Source organism: Frieseomelitta varia, unplaced genomic scaffold (assembly GCF_011392965.1).
Source record: "Frieseomelitta varia isolate USP_RPSP 00005682 unplaced genomic scaffold, Fvar_1.2 scaffold_442, whole genome shotgun sequence".
NCBI lineage: Eukaryota > Metazoa > Arthropoda > Insecta > Hymenoptera > Apidae > Frieseomelitta > Frieseomelitta varia.
The window spans coordinates 408281-427516 of record NW_025110193.1 but is presented as its reverse complement, the minus strand read 5'-3'; the positions used below and the strand labels follow the sequence as shown (position 1 = coordinate 427516).

Sequence of the window (19236 nt, the reverse complement as noted above, 5' to 3'; positions counted from 1 at the left end):
AGATTTCGATGGTTTTGAAAGGGAGGCCCAAGAAAGCATAGTGAATTCCTGTCTGAAAGACCAGACCGACCGGCCCGTTAAGGCTTCGTCGATTTTTTGGTCGTGAAAAAACAACGGAGCCGAAGCTTTTGTGCAGAAAATCAGTTCAGACGGCTGTACTGCGAACCGATATATCAACGAGGGATCTAAGTGTATCCAAAGTGATTTTACCCAAACTCGAGGTGACTCCTTTGTAAAAGGAGCACCGCAGGACGAATATTTTCTCACTGGAGCTCTCGGGAAAATGTGTTATGTATTTACGTGGAATATTGCGTAACGTCGAGGGCCGGGAAGTGTTTGGAAACGTGCAACACTGACAAACCTCGCTTCGACGACTTCGTAGCCGTACGGGCCTCGTACGCGTCCGTGCAGCTGGCTTTACCGGCTCTATTTCGTCTCCTCTGTGTCCCAGCGAAATTCCCCAACCGAGGCTCGATACTGCGATCGAAATTTTCCTAACGAAGAAACTCCACCGACGCTCGTATCTCCTCGTGGAACGGCACAAAACTTTCCTCTCCGCAGGTCGCAACTCTGCCTCAAACCCTCGACCACTTGCTTCCACTGGACAACTTCTCTCGAAATTCTTTCTGGTGCAAGGACGTTCGACTTCTTTTCAAATGGAAATTGGTACGTACTATTTTTGATATACTTCACCACGAGATTTTTACCATACTCTAAGTCACTGACATTTCTATATCCATGCAAGGTCATTATAAACTATGTGGATGTAGAAGACTGTGTCCTACAGAAGCACTAGGTTATAATTATTTTTACAACGCACTTTTGTGTTTCAGTGCAACTTTCTTGCCTGATCAGACAATTTACATCTTACTTTGTAACCTAATATCAATAAGATTAGACCCACATTAAAGTTTTACTAAGAGAGATTTATAGGAACACATACTGCGACGTGTTACATTAGCCATTGTGAATTAGAATTTTCTTGTTTCTTTGTTTATCACTGTGCTATTGCTTTTGCCTTTACTTCAGAGAGATAAAGGTTGCAAAAAGGAACAAAAATGATTCAGGCGTGTCGAATAAGGCTGAAATGAACACAGGAGCGTAAAAGTAATTGTGCTTTTGGAATTTCAAATACAATATACAGGGTACATTTATCCTTTGTAGTTACATTTGGTTAATGATAATAAACTAATTGATATATTCACAGATTCAAATGATGCCAACATGCCAAAACATTTTTGTGAAACTGTGAATAATCTTGCAGAAATATTTCTTCTTATGAAAGGATTTAAACATTACTCAGATAGATTCATAAAATACATTCTTAAAATATTTAATTCCTTCTCATTATTTACTTTTTATTTGTTAAATTTCTACCATGATTGCAAGCATAAGGTACAAAAGACAGTATATGTGACAGTATGGCAGATCAAAATGTAGCAGCAATAACATGTAATTAATAATCAGTCTAACAAATAAAAGAATACTGTTTTTTAATAGTAAGTGTCAGTAGCTATTACGAAAAAGAAATATCTTATCCTAAATTTTTGAAGAAGTTTAATTCCAAATGATTTATTACACTTCTCTTGGAGAGGTTATATTACCTAAACATATCTTTGAGTAGATTTCGTAGAGGTTATATTTTCATAGAGGCTGATATTTATTATACAATTTCTTTCCTATATTCTTATCGTCAGTAATAATATAATGGAAATATAAACCACGTGTATTTCAATTATTTGATATTATGCAATATATGTAACAGTTGTATGCATGAGTAATTCAATTATTTTTAACTTAAACCGAGCGAGAATATGAAGTCACGATCACGATTTTGTATTATTCGAAAAATCAATTAAAAGAATCGAATGATATATTTTCAACGAATCGTCACGTATGTTCCGTACAAAAATAATTTCGTGTCCACATCGAGATCGACGTAAATATCAGCGAAATATATCGTTACGATCGTTCCAAATCCGTTGCTTTCGATCGAAAAAAAAAAAATCTTCGTCCTTTCGTCGAATTTCACTGTATTACGCTATTATTTTACGAGAAATATAAAGAAATGTTCAGAGCACTGTTCGAAGTTACGGGAAAGTGCTGGCGGTGTTTTAGATTTCACGGAAGTTCTGTCACACGATGACCGAGCACGCGGTGCTTTCAAAATTCCCGAATATCGAGTCGCGTAAATTGAAATCGATCCTGAAAGAAAGCGGCGGATTTATCGGATGCTTTTTTTTCCACGCGGCGGCACTACGTGTATTTACGTTCTACGTTGGCGAGCGGCAGTGCGGATGCAACGTCGATCACGTCACTTTATAACCTTAAATGAAACAATACCACCACCGAACACTTTCGAACTCTGCTACACCTTTTCCGTCTTCTGCTCGTGGCGCGCTAAACGTACGATGCCCGCGAAAGAGTTGCTGCGTCGTGTTTCATCGTCGAGCTTTAACGAATGAACATGTTTCTCCCCTTCGCGTAGATTCGACGTTAAAAGCTGTCACAAACAAAATTTCATTTCAACTATATGTCCTATAATAATGTCGTATAATATAATGCTGTCTACAGCCACGGAAGGTTAATAATTAATTCTACCTCCTATTGAATTATGAATGAAATATTTAACGTGATTTTCTTTGACGGTAGCTTTTAAGGATTGAGCAACGTGTGATTAATAGTCTCTGAATAAGATTTTTTGATCCGTAGCATTTCCAATGTGATCTGCGATGAAACGTGTTCGCGGGCTGGACGAGGTAGCATCACCAGCAGCAGCAACATTAAAGCACTCGTCGGTGAGTGCAGGAAGTGGCGGAGGAGGTGGTTTGGAGTACCATTCAAGCAGTGGAATAGGCGTTGTTGTACCTGGCCAAGCAGTTCGATCAGTTGCTTCGAAAGAAATGCCGGGAAGCATACAATTTGGAACTGCCCAAGCTCAACAGCAATATACTGGAGCAATTGTAGTGCCGACCGCGGCTCCGTCCCCCATTAAGGTTTGTGTTATCTACATTGTAATAACAACAGTAACGAGCAACAAAAACAACAGCATCATTTTTTTATTTTTCCATTTTTTTTTCTCTCTTTTACTATTTTGTAATCTCATTCTTTCTTCCCAATTTCATCTCTTTTATCATTTTTCCTTTTGTTAAAGTGTAACTTTGTATTTTAATAATTTCTTTTCTTGCGATGTTGTCATCCGTAATCGTCTTTCAGATATCAGATATAACAGAATGGTGCGGGAGCGAGTGAAATTAATCCGCTTAAAAGCCGTCTATCGAATTAAGCGTTTTTAAATTATCGTGTTAATAAATTTGTGATATAATGCATACGGTATTATGGAATACCTTTATTTACAAAATAAATATATAGTATTAATCATTTTTGTATATATATATTTGATGATGAAGATATAATCATTGAAGTTTCACTCAATTTTTCCTAAATACAATTTATGTAGATAACTGATTCATTTTGTATGTCTCTATGTACACATTTTATTTCAATTTTATTGCATTTTAAACTTGTATATTTATAATCTATAATCAAGTTTCTGGAGATTATAAGTTGAAATTGTTTGGAGATTATAAGAAATTGTTATGAATTGTATTTATAGGGAAGTGGATCTGCAGGACTTACTTCTACATGTAGCAGTAGCAGTGTAAATGCTGCTGGAGGTTTACATGCTGGAATAGGTGGTGGTAGTAACCACAATATGGGTTCCCAACAGCCTACACCTGGAACACAAAGTCAGGTTCATAGCCAACAGCAGCCAACGATAAGGCATAAGGTTCATATCATATAATGTATATTTATAGCTTGTAACAAATTACAGATGTCAAGATTTATTGAAGATTGTATATAATATCCCTATAATTATGTAAAAATATGAATCCAAGTCATGTACTTTGGATAAAACATAAGAATAAGAATTCTTATTGAAGTATTATGTTGTGTTTTTCACTAACAATGTTATTGTATCTCTTATAGGTTCATTCTACCAATGTAACACCATTAGCTTCTACCCCACCAGGTACAAGCCTAGGTGGTGGTAGTGGATCCCAACAATTTCAGAGATTAAAGGTCGAAGATGCATTATCTTATTTAGATCAAGTAAAGTACAAATTTAGCGATCAGCCTCAGGTAAATCTCTATGATCATTGGTCTTAATGCTGTTTGAGCTTGAAGTTCCAGTGATGAATATTTTATTTTACAATCGTGTTTAATTTCAGGTGTATAATGATTTTTTGGATATTATGAAAGAATTTAAGTCTCAAAGTATAGATACACCAGGAGTCATAACAAGAGTCAGCCATTTGTTTAAAGGACATCCTGAGCTTATTGTTGGTTTCAATACATTTCTTCCACCTGGATACAAAATAGAAGTGCAAGCAAATGAGCAAGGTTATGCATTTCAAGTGTCAGTTAGTATGCCAAGTCCGACAGCAACACATACTTGCACTAGCTTGTCACAACATCATTGCACTGTGAATGTTGGTTCACCCCCTGTTGCAAGTCCACCAACACAACCAGCGAAAGCTCCTCCTCCAGTTTTGCAGATAATGCCAGGGTAGGATATTGCTAATTAATATTATATGTAGTATTTTTCATATTATTTTTGTGAAATAAATTGACAATTTGTATTTTACATGCTATTTGAAATTAGTCCTGGGAACATACACCATTCGTTGGCAAATAATATTTCGAATAACAGTTTGGCAGTACATGCACCCTCACCACCACCAGTACAGGCATACAATAATTCACATGTTAGTGCAGCTCAAGCGCAGGCTGTGAGTCAAGCGTTAAGTCAAGCGCAAGATGGTATACCGACCAGTGGGCAAGCTCAACAGAGCCAACCAGTTGAGTTTAACCATGCGATTAATTACGTTAATAAAATTAAGGTTTGTATTGAATGAAAAAATACAATAAGAAATTTAAAGTATTCATCTAATTTTTTAATAATTTCAGAATCGATTCCAAGGTCAACCGGACAAGTATAAAAGATTTTTAGAAATTCTACACACTTATCAGAAAGAACAGCGAAATCTAAAAGAATCTGGACATATGGGTAGCACAAGCGGATCTGGTGCATCTGGTGGTGCGAAACACCTAACGGAAGCAGAAGTTTACAGTCAGGTTGCTAAACTATTCGAAAATCAAGATGATCTGCTGGCTGAGTTTGGACAATTTTTGCCGGATGCCACTAATCAACAAAGTTCGTTGGTAAGCTACGTGTTGTTAAAATTACTGTTAAACAAAGTTTTGTTGTTTTTTTTTATTCTAGTGTTTATTTCTTCGCTATGTTTCAGAGTAACAAGACTGCTACGGTTAATGATCACACAACAATTGTTAAAAAACCATTGGGACCTAAAGCACCTTATAATAATTCGGGAAATATTTCGAGAGATCTCCGAGAATCGAGCGGTACTAGTACAATAGAGCGCGAAAGTCGCGATCATAGAGATCGTGAACGGGAGCGAGATAGATCTGGTATACGAGATATTAATAGTTTACAAAAACTTGGTCACAATACGGGACAATTGAAGAGAAGTCCGTCATTTTCCCCTTCCGTAACGGCTGGAAATTCCCATCATATACAGCATGGACCACCTCTTAAAAAGCCTAAAGTATCATCTATGCGTGAATGTGTTACAATAGCGGAAGCTGGAAAATATGGCAGTCTCAATGATTATGCTTTCTTTGACAAGGTTAGTATTTTTAATTTTCATAATGTTATTAAAAGAAAAAGTGGAATTGGTATATAATGATAAAAAATATGTATTATTATATTCTTTTAGGTTCGTAAAGCGCTGAGGTCGCAAGAAGTATACGAGAACTTTCTCAGATGTTTAGTTCTATTTAATCAAGAAATAGTATCTAAATCTGAGTTAGTGCAGTTAGTAACGCCATTTCTTGGTCGTTTTCCTGAACTTTTGCGGTGGTTTAAAGATTTTTTGGGCCACTTGCCTGAGTCTTCTAATGCCAACGCAACAAATGCAAGTAGCAATTTAAATGTTGAGGCGCTACCAAATAATGTGGTACGAAGTCATCAAGAAAGACCGCAAGGTGATCTGGCAATGGAGATTGACTATACAGCGTGCAAACGTCTAGGGGCATCATACTGTGCGTTACCAAAGTCTTACGTTCAACCAAAGTGTACAGGAAGAACGCAGTTGTGTAAGGAAGTTCTCAATGACACGTGGGTTTCATTTCCAACTTGGTCAGAAGATAGTACATTCGTAACATCCAGGTTTGTGGTTTTGTAAATTGCATTTATATAACACGCGGCGTTGAACAATGAAAATATTTTTTATTGGATTGGAACATTTAGGAAAACTCAGTACGAGGAATTTATTTACCGCTGTGAGGATGAACGATTTGAGCTGGATGGCGTAATAGAAACTAATGCGTCAACGATCCGAGTTCTCGAAGGTGTCCATAAGAAAATGAGTAGAATGAGTCAAGAAGAACTTCAAAAATTCAAACTCGACGATTGTCTTGGTGGCTGTTCCCCTACAATTCATCAGAGAGCTTTGAAAAGGATATACGGTGATAAGGCGGCCGACATTATTGATGGCCTTAAGAAAAATCCTGTGGTAGCTGTACCGGTAGTTCTTCGTCGACTAAAGAGTAAGGAAGAAGAATGGCGGGAGGCGCAAAAAGGTTTCAATAAAATCTGGAGAGAACAGAACGAAAAGTATTACTTAAAGTCTCTGGATCATCAAGGTATTAATTTCAAGCAAAATGATGTGAAGGCTCTAAGGTCAAAGAGCCTATTTAACGAAATTGAAACATTATATGATGAGGTTTGTAACTTTACTTTTTCTCTAAGTAGGAATTTTCTTATGTATATTTCATTATTTAAGTATAACTGATCTTGCAGAGACATGAGCAAGTAGACGATGGCAGCGGAGATGGCCAAAACAATACCGGTCCACATCTTGTATTACCTTACAAAGATAAATCTGTCCTAGACGATGCAGCTAATCTTCTTATCCATCATGTAAAACGTCAAACGGCCATCCATAAGGAAGACAAGCAACGAATAAAACTTTTGTTGAAGCATTTTATACCTGATCTTTTCTTCCATCCACGCCAAGAACTAAGTGATGACGAAAGAGATGAAGATGGTAATGTATCAAATTTGATGGATACATTGCTCCTTTATAGTCAAAATAAATTATTTTACACAATTAGTATTTCGGTTATAGATGAAAAGGAGGACCTCAATGTAGCAGCGTGTAGTAATTCTCAGTCAGTAACGATGAATACCTCATCATTGGGTGGTGGCCTCCAAGCGAATAGGAACAAGGCACCGGTATCTCCGATTCCGTCTTCCACGTCGATTAAAATTGAACCTGATATCAAAGTACCAATTCATGCCATGTCGAACGATCCTGAAGAAGCGTATACGCTCTTCATGGGCAGCAACAATTGGTACCTTTTTTTAAGGTTACATCATATTTTATGTGAAAGATTAACAAAAATGTACGATCGGGCGGTAGCCCTTGCCGAAGAAGAATCACGGTACAAACAACAGCGTAAGGAGAGTACAGCTGTTGCGTTACGATTAAAGCCCAAAAGTAAGTATAAATCGTGAGTTTGTTTCTACGAAACAAATGTATTTCATTATAATTTAATGTCCTTGATGAAATTGTTTGATATAGATGAAATTGAAATTGAAGATTACTATCCAGCATTTTTGGATATGGTTAAGAATGTCCTAGACGGTAATATGGAAAGTACCGCGTACGAGGATACCTTAAGAGAAATGTTTGGTATTCATGCATATATTGCTTTTACGTTAGATAAGGTTGTAACATACGCTGTAAGACAAGTAAGTACACACATATCAGTATCTTTACATTTTTTAAATTTAAAATATAATTTCAAAATTGCAACAGAATTTTAAAGTAAAAACATGAAATTCTTAGTTACAGCATTTAGTCTCAGATCCTATATGCCAGCAGTGTATGGAGTTATTCCAACGAGAGCAACGACAACCAAAAGAAACTAGTGGTGCAGGTGGTTTATGTGCTACGGCGTATATGAGACTTGGTGCAGAAATGTCGTATCAACGTAAAGCTGAGAAAGCTATGGCGGATGAAAATTGTTTTAAAGTATACATTGTAAGTATACATTATAATTTAAAAAAATTCTATTGTTTCGCAAATGATATAGCTATTACTACTATTTCTTTTTGGAAGCTGATTATATATTTCTAATACTCTAATAATATAGATGCTAACAATTGAGTTTTTATTCCACACAACATGGAGATTACATTTTATATCGTAATTAATTTCTATGAAAATTATGGCTAAAAGTGTATGTAATTTTTTTGTAAGTTAAATGAAGGATATTTTATACAATGTGAAACATTTTATTGTTGCAGTATAAGAAAGACTGTAAAATGACAATGGAATTGTTGGATACGGAAGGTGATGAGGCGATGGACAACAGTTGTAGGGAAAGAGAAAGGGAAGGAGTTACGGTATCTGAAAAATGGTCTACATATGTTGAGAGGTTTTCTGCTCCAGCTGGTCAGACTAGCCCGAAAGACACCCCTACCTTAACAGACAATGAGCCAACAACCAATCATCCTGTGAGTAACGACCAGGCAGCAAGGGGGGGGAGGGGCAGAAAGCGCAAGAACACTGACATTAGCAAGAAGGTATAGGATCCACATCCCTTTTCATAATCATTGCCAACGTTGAAGTTTACATTCATTCGTATTTGATGTCTGTGATTGGAAGTTGTACTGTTGCCATTCAGTGTACAACTAGTGTCCCAAAGAACGAAAGTTTGCTAAAAGGAAACTTTCTTTTAATTATTTCGTGTGATCGTACTATTTAAACATGCCAGAGAGGTATTCGTGTGTGAAACGTTTGATCTAGCAGTCGGATGCCTTTCAAAAAAAAAAAAAAAATTCGGTCTCCAAGAGAATCTTTGTTGATTTCCTTAAACAAAAATACCAAAACAGAAGTAGAAAGTATTTTAGGAACGAAAAACATTATACAAACAGCATACGAGGAAGCTATGTAGCCATATAGGTCTGCTGTCACCAATGCTTTATCATGCGAATAGGGTCAGAGCACTGGTTCATGCTTGTCATTATATAAAAGTTGCAGAATTTTCTATACATATAAGCAGAATGAACTAATATTCTTTTAAATGCTTAAAAAAAAAAGAAAAGAAAAAGAATGGAAAGTCATATATTTATTTTCGTAACGTTTAAAGAGATAAGAGAGATATGATTTTCATCTCAGTGCGTCCATTGTGGTGCTGTATATTAAGTAAAGAGAAAAATAAGAAAAAAAATAGGAAAGAAAAATAGTGTATTGCACTACGAATCCCCATTCTTTACTCTATATATTCGGTGTGTTGCAACACCGTTACATATTACGCGATAACCATAAACTATAAATTATATTTCTATATTTTAAATATCGATTTATAGCAAAACAACGAGATATTTCAATAGAAATTTTTCCAAATTTTCAAACGCAAATATTTATCGATGGCATTCAGAAGAATACTACTCCACACGATTTACTGTGCTTTGCTTCCTCGTTTTTTACGGCGTAAAAGTAAGTTTTGTTTGTCGATGCAATCATCTATGCAAAGGATTTATTCTTTCATTCGGTGATACGTTTTTTAAATCAAATTTTTTATTTAGAGTTAAAAAGACGTTTGTGTGTTTGATAAGATGGAAGGAAATGCGTGGCATTTGGACTCCTGTACGAAAACTTCTAAATTTCGATTATTATTATTATTATTTTTTATATTTTATCCAATGGTTATCTAATGAACTTTTATTTGTTTTCTGTTTTTGTTTGTTATGTAAAGATAAAAATTTTAATAATGATGATTGTATGAAGCTTTAAAAGCTTATGGAAAAGTAAGACATACGTACTAAATTCGTTAATTTGCTTTCATATTGAAAACACGTGCATTTTCCGTGGATTTTTCACTTGAAAATAATCGGTTCAACGAAACGAACAAGGAAAATTTTCATATGTACAGTTAAAACTTAAAATGTACTGTGCTTCATCGTACTGTCTCCGTAATTGCCTACTTCAAGTTTCTTTAAAGAAAGAAAAAGTAAAGTTAACTGGTTAGAGCAGAAGTGTAGTTACGAGATGAAAGATATTTGCAAGCATCTGAACGCATTTTACAAATGTACAAAAATGACAAAAACGAAACATCAAGGGGACACGGCATACACAAATCCGAGCAGTGCCATAAATGAATGTAAAATGTTAGCATTTTAGGAAAAGAAAAAGAGAACATAACATTTGATATCGGTCAATTCTTAATGTTTAATTCATTTTCATCTTACCATTGTTATAAATTAGATAAGATCATAATTTCTAGAATTTATTAACGACATAGACTCTAAAAAGAAATATGTAAATATTTGATATAAATTTGTACATATGTTTTGATACGCAACTTAGGTCGACTGGTAGTGTGCATCTACTAACTTGTAAAATTCCACCATTTCGTCATCGTACATTCGAATATAGTGAAGCCTTTGGAAAGGAAATGTGGATATTAACTCATGAACACATTGCTTCCACGCCACATTACGTTGTGCAGGGTAATCGTGGCTTTTTCTGTCTTCTGATAACTCCAACTTTCCCGCAGTAATTATCGTTTTCAAAAGATAGACAAAGAAAGAAAGAAAGAAAGAAAAAAAAAAGAAACACATGCTGGAAGAAAATACATTATATGATAAAATAACGTTTTGGATATTTTTCATACACTTCCAAAGGTTGTGTGTTATGGTTCCTTATGGATATTAACGAAAGAAGCTCGGCAAATTTTTCGTCCGTACTATCAAATTAGGGTATGTTAATGAAATGATAAAATTATGTATTTTTTAGCCATTAGACATAGGGTACCAGCTTTTTTAGAAGATTTTGAATTACGCGAATACCACATGGTTACGTTACATTCTTCGAATCAGATTTGTTTGATTTAAAGGGTGTAGTGTGATATGTAAAATTATAGTATGAATTGGTTAGAGCTTGAACTTTGAAAACAGAAAAAAAAAAAGAAAAGAAAAGAAACTGGAAGTAGCGTTATCATTGGCGTGGACCAAGTGTGTTCCTGGCTTAACTGTTGCGCCTCTGTGAAATACCGATGTATGATAATTCTTTGCTGTGTACATATTAATATATAAGTAGTGAGGCAAAGGTTATGTGGTGTAGCATGTAAATAGAAAATCAGTTGTATCTTTTAATTCGTAGCTCTAATTGAAGGAAACGTAACAGTACGAACGTTGATATCCGACAAATTAGTTTCGAACATTTGCCAAAGGTTTCACAGTGTTTAGTATTCTCTCTTTTCTTACTGCTTTTTGTATTGAAAAGTACTTCTTTTTCCGTTCTTTTATTTTTTCGGTACTTGAGCGACCTTTTATTCGTGTAGCTACGTTCTTCCCATGGAAAAGGTATAATTCTGAAATCATTTTTTCACGGTGCAGACTATTATCAGCTACTAAACGACAAAACTCGCGTTAAGCATTGGTTTTAATGTTGTGAAAAGAGTTTTATCGAATCGTTTTTTTTTCTTCTTCTTTTCGTTATTTTTCAAATTTCAACGAGTCGACTAATTTCGTTATTTTAAAATGTGCTTTTAATCTTTCGTTATGTTCAGGTTTTTTAAAAAACCTGAACGCTAAGAAATATGTTGTTAGTTTTATTGTTTGTTGTCGAGATAAAAGAAAAAACTACGTCGTCATAATTTATAGAAAGGTGTAGGTATTATTTCTTTGTTTTCTTTGCCATAGTGTTCGGTACAGTTATACAAATACGTTTGTAACACAATTATATAACAGATTTTCAGATGCAGTGTTCGCAACGTTGTTTCCTCATTGAATAATATCTTCGTATTTTGTATAAAATGTAAAACATGCATTTCCTGACAAGGCTCTGCATCATAAAATTTTAAGCGCTATTATATATAGAAAAAGAGAGAAGAATCTACACGTATCATATCGTACGTGTATTTATATATTTTTCATTTATTTACAGTTCAATACGTTTTCATTAGATAACGTGGCACAAATTTAAATTAATTTAAACAACACAATACACAGACACACACATACATACATATGCATATAAACAATAGCGCGCGCGCGCGCACATGACACACAGCAGACAGACAAACACACTTACATATATGTGTATATATACATATATAATATATATTATATATACATATGTATGTATACATGTATGTATGTATGTATGTAATTGTTGCCACAAATCATCTGATTTAAACGTTGCTGTGACATTTGTAATATAGTTTCCTTGAGACTATGAAGTCGTATGTGCAGACAGATTTTATGTGATTGTTATAAGCTCATATCTCCGTTTTCACTTTATGCAGTGAATTTTAAACTCTATATATATAAGACATATATATATATATATACATATATATACATATATATATACATATATATATATATATATTTTGTAACTGTAATCTGTATATGAAACGAATATACATATAATAATAGATAAACAATAATATTGTATAGAAGAGAGATATTGAAATACATGAACAATGCTTTTAAACATTATTGTCTAACATCATTTTGTACCACTAAATTTATTACTTTGATTCTCCGATAATATTAATTTTTTGTAACGACAAAAATAAAAAAATTCTTTGCCTGTGCTTTTACGATTGAAATAAGATAAAAAAAAAAAACAGTACAAAACAAATATTTTTAGCACCAAGTATTTAAATACTTGATAATCTTATAGACATTTAATTCAGATATTGAAGTTTTTATGTTTGTCTTTATCTGATTTTTGTTTTAGACATTTTCTCTCATTTAGCTTCGATTTGTTCTGCTTTATTATTTCAATATTATATCATGAGTGTTAAACGTTAAATAATCATTAATATATGTATATATATATATATGTACATGTATATATATATATATATATACATATATATATATATACATGTATATTAAGAGTAATATATCTCTTTTCTAACACATTTGTATTTTAAAATAGTAAAGCCATCATAAGTTAAAAATGTCAAACAATTTCGCTCAAATCATGATCTCACATCTCGCCTTTTTTGTTATGCTTTCGATTTGAAAAGTTCATTTCTCGTCTATGAATGTACATAGATTAATAATTGAACTGAAAATATTACTTTTAACTTCTTTATTTCATCTTTTGCTTATACAAAATTATTAGACAAATTTGTTTTATTATTTTCAAGTATTATTAGTAAGAATTAATTATTATAATTACACATATTGCAATTTATTAATGGTTGTGAATTATTGTTAAGAATTGTTAATTATTTCTAATTATTCATACAGTACCAATAATATACTAAAAAATGATAAAACAACAGATTGCAGAATATTTTAAATATAGCTTATTTTTGTTTATCGCTTTTTGTTATTTACATCAAAGAATATTCTTTTATCTATCCATATTTTTCCAATTTGATTGTTAATAAATTTCGTAGAGTGTATTTATTGATACGTATGCGATTCAGTACGTGTCAATTTGTAATGACAATCACATAATGACAGATAATTTGTTTACAAAAAATGAAGATAGAATCAAAAAATTTAATTTCATCTTAAACAAGTCCTCTTAAAAAAATTCTGTTTTCCTTTTTGTGTATAGAGAATCCATTATTTCTTCATATATTTTTCATTTGTTTTTATGTTTTATCGTAGTTTTTGTTTAAATCTTTGTATTGTTATCATTATTTTTAAAAAAGTGAATTCTATGTGAGAGGAATATTTGTAACTTAGTACAATCTGTAAAATATTATAATAAATTATTTTGCAATTGTGCTGTAACTCTTAACTTAAGTATATGAAACTTAGTATTAATACCCGAAATAGTAACAATAAACAATATCATTAAAATTTTATATTCACATGTCAAATTATAAAAGATTAAACTGTTTAAAAAATTTAACTTGAAACGATTGTTGTAGATGGATGGTTGGAGTTCTTTAGGCAGAATCTTGGCAGGACGTAAGCCTGTATTTCTTTACCGTAATGTTAGACAGTGGAGGAAAAGAGCTGCAAGAATAATGTCAGCATCTATGGCTAATACCAATCATCCGGAGAAAGCTGCAGAGTGAGTATCATTTAAATTTCTGTATAATTTTAATCATAATTTTGCTCATAATATTACAATGTCTTTACTTTTATTTAGGTCAACAGACAAAGAAAAATCGTTAGACTCTGTGGATGCACTTCTAAAACGGCCTCCTGGTTTAAGATTAGCAGATACTGGAGATACATCTGACATTATCAATTCTGATGAAACGCAATGCAGATTTAATCCTAATAGTTACCAAATGCTCTATATTGCTAGTAAGGAAGCATTCCTGTATAAACAACATTCTATCAGCCGTGCCAGAGAGGTATGTTTCACGGTTAAAAGATTATTATAACTTATTTTTATAACATTTCTCAATTTATGGTATTTATTTATTTACTTCTTAAACAGTGTCATCCAAACGTGACAAAACACTTGAATTCGAAGTTCCATCAATGGCTAGCAGCTTGGGCATCCAAAAATGTCGCGGACGTTCAACACCGATTATGCCAGGATTGGTTGATGGGACGTTATGAAAACTTAATTCCTCATAAGACACGAGTTATTACGGATAATGATCAAACGAGATCGCCTTACCGACAATACAATCGTTATCGAGTCGAACGCTTGCAATCCGATCTTCTAACAGAACCATGTGTATAATCATACGTCTTTTATAATTTCTTTATTATTCTTTGAGAACATATTGATTATTACTGAGAGCTCGTTTCAATAATCTCACATTCATTTTTTCTGTTACAAAAAAAAATTAATAGTTAAGAGAAAGTTATCACAGTTGAAGGCAAAATTGAGACTGATTCTTGAACTATATTGGGCGTACGTACAACGAGAGAATGTCTTATTTTGCCAACGAAGTTTATCGCGAACAAAGAAGATGCAGAAGTGGTAATTAAAAAAAAGAAAGTATCGAAGACTATAATGAATCGTCTATATATTGTGCACTATACTTATTGCATTAAATTTTTAACTAAATTTGGTTCTTCAACTGTACAGGTATGAGAAATTTGATGCAAATGGAAATATCACTGACTTGTTAAAGTTGTTGTTTATCTAAGGATTTAAAGTTAGAAGTTTCTTCAACATAAATTACTAAATTAAATATCGAATATTTAGAAAGAGGAACAGTTGTAACGAGCGATATTTCTAGTTGTATTAAAGACAAGCTTGTGATCAGGTAATATAAGATATTTAAACGTAATGTTTCATTTCCGAAAATCGAGTACTTTCCGATATAAAATTAGATATAGATTTTCCAAATAAGATTTTACATAGAGAATAAAGTTACGGTAAAACTTTTGATACTTTATGTAATATCTTAAAAAGATTTAGGAAAAATATTCTATTATAATGTAATTGTCGTTTGTAAGCATATTGCGGATTCAGCCAATTTTATTTTATTAAGTATTTTATTTTTATAGACTTACACGATTGTCATTGAGATATTAAATATTGTTAGCAATTAAAAGAAACTGTCAAAATTTCGATTCACAGTGTGTTGTATTATTCAAATATGATGTTCTATTTATAACTAAAATGTAACAAAAAATTGAGTTAGAAGAAAACTGTGTACTTTTTTCGAATAACAACTTTATACATATGTATGTAAAATATCCTTCATTCGAAGTTTTTAATAACTTACTTCTCTTACGAACTCTCTTTTTCTTACGAACATCGCGATCGAAGTTTCCGTTCTCGTAAATTCAATATACGTATAATTGTATGTATAAATACATGCTTGTACAGATGTATGTGCATGTATGTATGGATGTGCGATAATTGAGTACATATGTACGTATATACACATATGAAACGAAAAAGAACTAGGCCTTATTTTTTACCTGATCTTTAGGCTACTTGATAGAAATTGTAAAATATTAAAATATGGCGGTGTTCCTGTACAGTGCAAAGCTGTTGACAACATTAGAGTGCGGTGTTCATTGAAAGACGTTGAAAAGTATTGACGCACCACGCACGAGACACTATAGCTATAGGTATTATTTCACGTTATTTTTACATATCTTTTTACCAATTCTTTTACTTCTACATCGGTATGCAAAACATGTTAATAATTTAGAAATCATTTTTTACTGTAGATATCAATTACAGTGTCAAATTTTCAATGTTCAGAACTTTCACCAAAAAGGGAGGAAGAATAATAATTGGACGAAGAAATCCGTGCGTGGTGAAATTAAAAAGCACACAATTTTTTTGTAAGAGTGAGACTATTTATAATGATCGAAAAAAGATAATCGTTTTCGTTTCAAACATTCAGATAAAAAGTAATGTATCAAGTATACGGATGGATAATAATGTATGCAGAAATTTTTGATTGAATACATTTTTATCCCAATTCTACAAATTTAGTTGAAGTCTCGGCGTCTCTGTTTTTTGTGAATAATTTTGAAAATGCCATTTTACATATATTTACGAAATCACGTATATATAAACACAGACACACTGTGTTGTTCAGTTATGCAATATACTGCAATTGTATATTAAACTATGTATCTTATCAAAGATGAACAAAGAAAAGAGAGACGCGGTCTTCCGATGCTCGACTATTTGTGACTATAATGAATGATGATAGTGTATTTTATCAAGAAATTGCTAATTTTAAAAGTGTATGTCCATGTATCAAAAGTGAATGTACAGGCAATTTTATTACTCGAGATAATAATTTAATGTTGATATATTTTGCACAAAGCATTATTAATATTAATAAACCATTAATATTATGATTGTTTTATTTGACTCACCATGTTATTTTCAGATCATAATCCAGAATTAATTCATTCTTATTTCTTAATGACCCTAAATTGAGGTAAGTGATAATTACTGGGGAAAAATAGAAGAATATGAAATGATAATAAATTTCTTAGCAATATTAACATCACTTGATAACATTGCTAATTGTTGTACAATTATAGATAATTTACTCTACCTGTATATTAAATAGTAAGTGAAATATTACATATGTATACTTCATGTTATATTTTATACACTTTCCTAAACTAATAAGGTTATTTGAAATTATTAATTCGTTCAAAAAAAACGTATAACATTCGAACGAATTTTACAATCTAATTAATACTGCAAATGTATAGAAAAATTTCTCTGTAATTACTGTTCTACTTTATTCTTTCAAATATCTATGGCAGTGCAAATTGGAAATAAAAAACAAAATGACCTAGCGTCATTTTCGTTTTCTTTTGTATTGTTTGAAATTGTTGTAAGAGTGCAATATGTTTATAAAATGTGATCGGCTTTAAATTAATTCCTGAAAGAACTTCTTTGGTCCTTGAGTAAAAATTCGAATACCACATATAATGAGCAAATGATATAACTAATTGATAAGAAACTGGTGTAAGAAATATAACAAGACCACAAACTTATTTCTTTCATTATGCATTTCTATTGCACGAAAATAATTGATAATGATATGCAAAAAAAAAAAAAATTCCAAATAAATTTCTCTCGTAAAGTACAAATGTGGATCGTGCCTTATCGAAATGCTGTAATTTATCCTTACTAATTTTATATTAATATTAATACTAAAGTACGTTAATTTAAAAATAGTTAATTATAAATCGCTAATGTACTTCAATAAAAATTTGCTTTTATTCGTAATTAGTATTTTAAAATTTAAATAGAAATCGATATATCGATATCGAAGCGCTCACCGACATTGTATTCGATTATAAATATCGATCCTCGACTGATGAACCGCTTCTCCTATTCATTCCGTTTCTTCAATAAATGAAAGATGTATTTTCACAATGAACATGAATAACTGTATTGTCGTAACTATAACAAGATGTAAAATTATTTTCGGATATTTTCAAACTAGAATTAACCTAGTTCAAATGCTTGCAAAGTATTGTGCGAATACGAATATGAATATGAATTTTTAATCTTATTTTTTAGAAATTCAAATGTTTTTAGACTAATCTTATTCATTCTCGAAATAGAAATTCAAATGTTTTTAGACTAATCTTATTCATTCTCGAAATAGTAAATAATTGAATAATTTTTTTACAAGCCGAATATTTTTCTACAAATTATTACAATTCATTGTTAATAACTTAATTTAATACAGTCAATTAGGAGAAGATTTACAGCGTGCTACGAGTTAACCGAATTTATATATGGCGCCATTACCTGACACGACTATGTATGCGCGCGCAGTCGATTGTTCTGCGATATTCGCAGGCTATCGATATTTGCGATATTTACCGTTATTGTATTTGTCGTTCGCACCGCTTACCGCTAACATGAAAGAAAATACTAGATCTGTACATTTTTTTCTTTATCTAAGGTGATTACCAAGTGAGATCAAGCGGCCATTTTTATTCAAATGAACTTTGAAAGTTCCTGAAGAAAAGCCTGTTGAAGTTATTATTATTTCTCTTTCATTCGCGTTACTTGTGGAAAGGTATATTGACGATCATTTATTTAACAACAATAATTAGACATTTAAAGTCTGTTGATCCTCATAAGTCCACCTGTTTAATTTTAGCCAACTGTTTTGCAGCTTTACGAAGCTACTTAATTTCATATAATCAAAAATAGTAAGAAAAGAAAGAAAAAAGGAGGGGAGAAAACTTGTNACCACACTTCAGGTACAACTTCGAACGTGTAACCTCTTTCAATTGTTGGAATAGCGTGCGGGATATCTTACATTTATAAATAAAAAAAAAGAGGCCTGAAGAAATAGTACATTATGAAATCATTGTTAAAGGAAAACTTCAAATTTTAAATCCGTAGTGGACCTCGTTGTGGAAGAAATTTTGCAATGTATGTAGCAAAGTAAAGTATAAAATAATATTTGTTCTGTGAATATTTTAATTATATTTATGTACATATGTAAAACATACGTAAAAACATTTCATAAACAAGTATTATTTTATATAAAAAATTCTAAAACTCTCGCGTCTGTAGGTTAGGTAGTAATCAATTTCGTTCGATTTTCATTGTATTTATTTTTATTTTCATTATACAAGGATTTATTGAAAGTATTTAAATATCATTAGTAATACCAATTAATAATAATTAATGTATAATATATATATATATATATATATATATATATATATTGATATAATAT

General features: G+C 32.1%; 1 protein-coding gene across 5 annotated transcripts; it reads left to right on the top strand.

The window, feature by feature from the left end:
• Positions 1 to 449: 449 nt before the first annotated feature.
• On the top strand, positions 450 to 16867 carry LOC122532205 (paired amphipathic helix protein Sin3a). 5 transcript variants are annotated; one of them, XM_043660765.1, is made up of 19 exons: positions 450 to 666; positions 2713 to 2996; positions 3617 to 3790; positions 3991 to 4143; positions 4233 to 4570; positions 4667 to 4862; positions 4972 to 5226; positions 5313 to 5711; positions 5802 to 6253; positions 6335 to 6809; positions 6887 to 7133; positions 7215 to 7586; positions 7671 to 7840; positions 7938 to 8132; positions 8399 to 8677; positions 9713 to 9722; positions 14006 to 14147; positions 14226 to 14436; positions 14523 to 16867. In XM_043660765.1, the coding sequence occupies exons 2-19, from the start codon at positions 2733 to 2735 to the stop codon at positions 14772 to 14774; spliced, it is 4584 nt and encodes a 1527-aa protein (XP_043516700.1). In that variant the 5' UTR covers positions 450 to 666; positions 2713 to 2732; the 3' UTR covers positions 14775 to 16867. The 5 variants fall into 5 exon arrangements, with proteins under 5 accessions (XP_043516700.1, XP_043516701.1, XP_043516698.1 ...); XM_043660766.1 differs by having other exon boundaries at positions 4667 to 4904; positions 8399 to 8608; XM_043660763.1 differs by having other exon boundaries at positions 4667 to 4904.
• The last annotated feature ends 2369 nt before the right edge of the window (positions 16868 to 19236 follow it).

What these genes read in the sequence shown, in the direction of transcription:
- LOC122532205 (XM_043660763.1), top strand. Translation starts at nt 2,733, where the DNA reads ATGAAACGTGTTCGCGGGCTGGACGAGGTAGCATCACCAGCAGCAGCA. An exon ending in ATTACGTTAATAAAATTAAG is followed by an intron (nt 4,905 to 4,971) that starts GTTTGTATTGAA and finishes TAATAATTTCAG; the next exon opens with AATCGATTCCAAGGTCAACC. An exon ending in ATTATGCTTTCTTTGACAAG is followed by an intron (nt 5,712 to 5,801) that starts GTTAGTATTTTT and finishes ATATTCTTTTAG; the next exon opens with GTTCGTAAAGCGCTGAGGTC.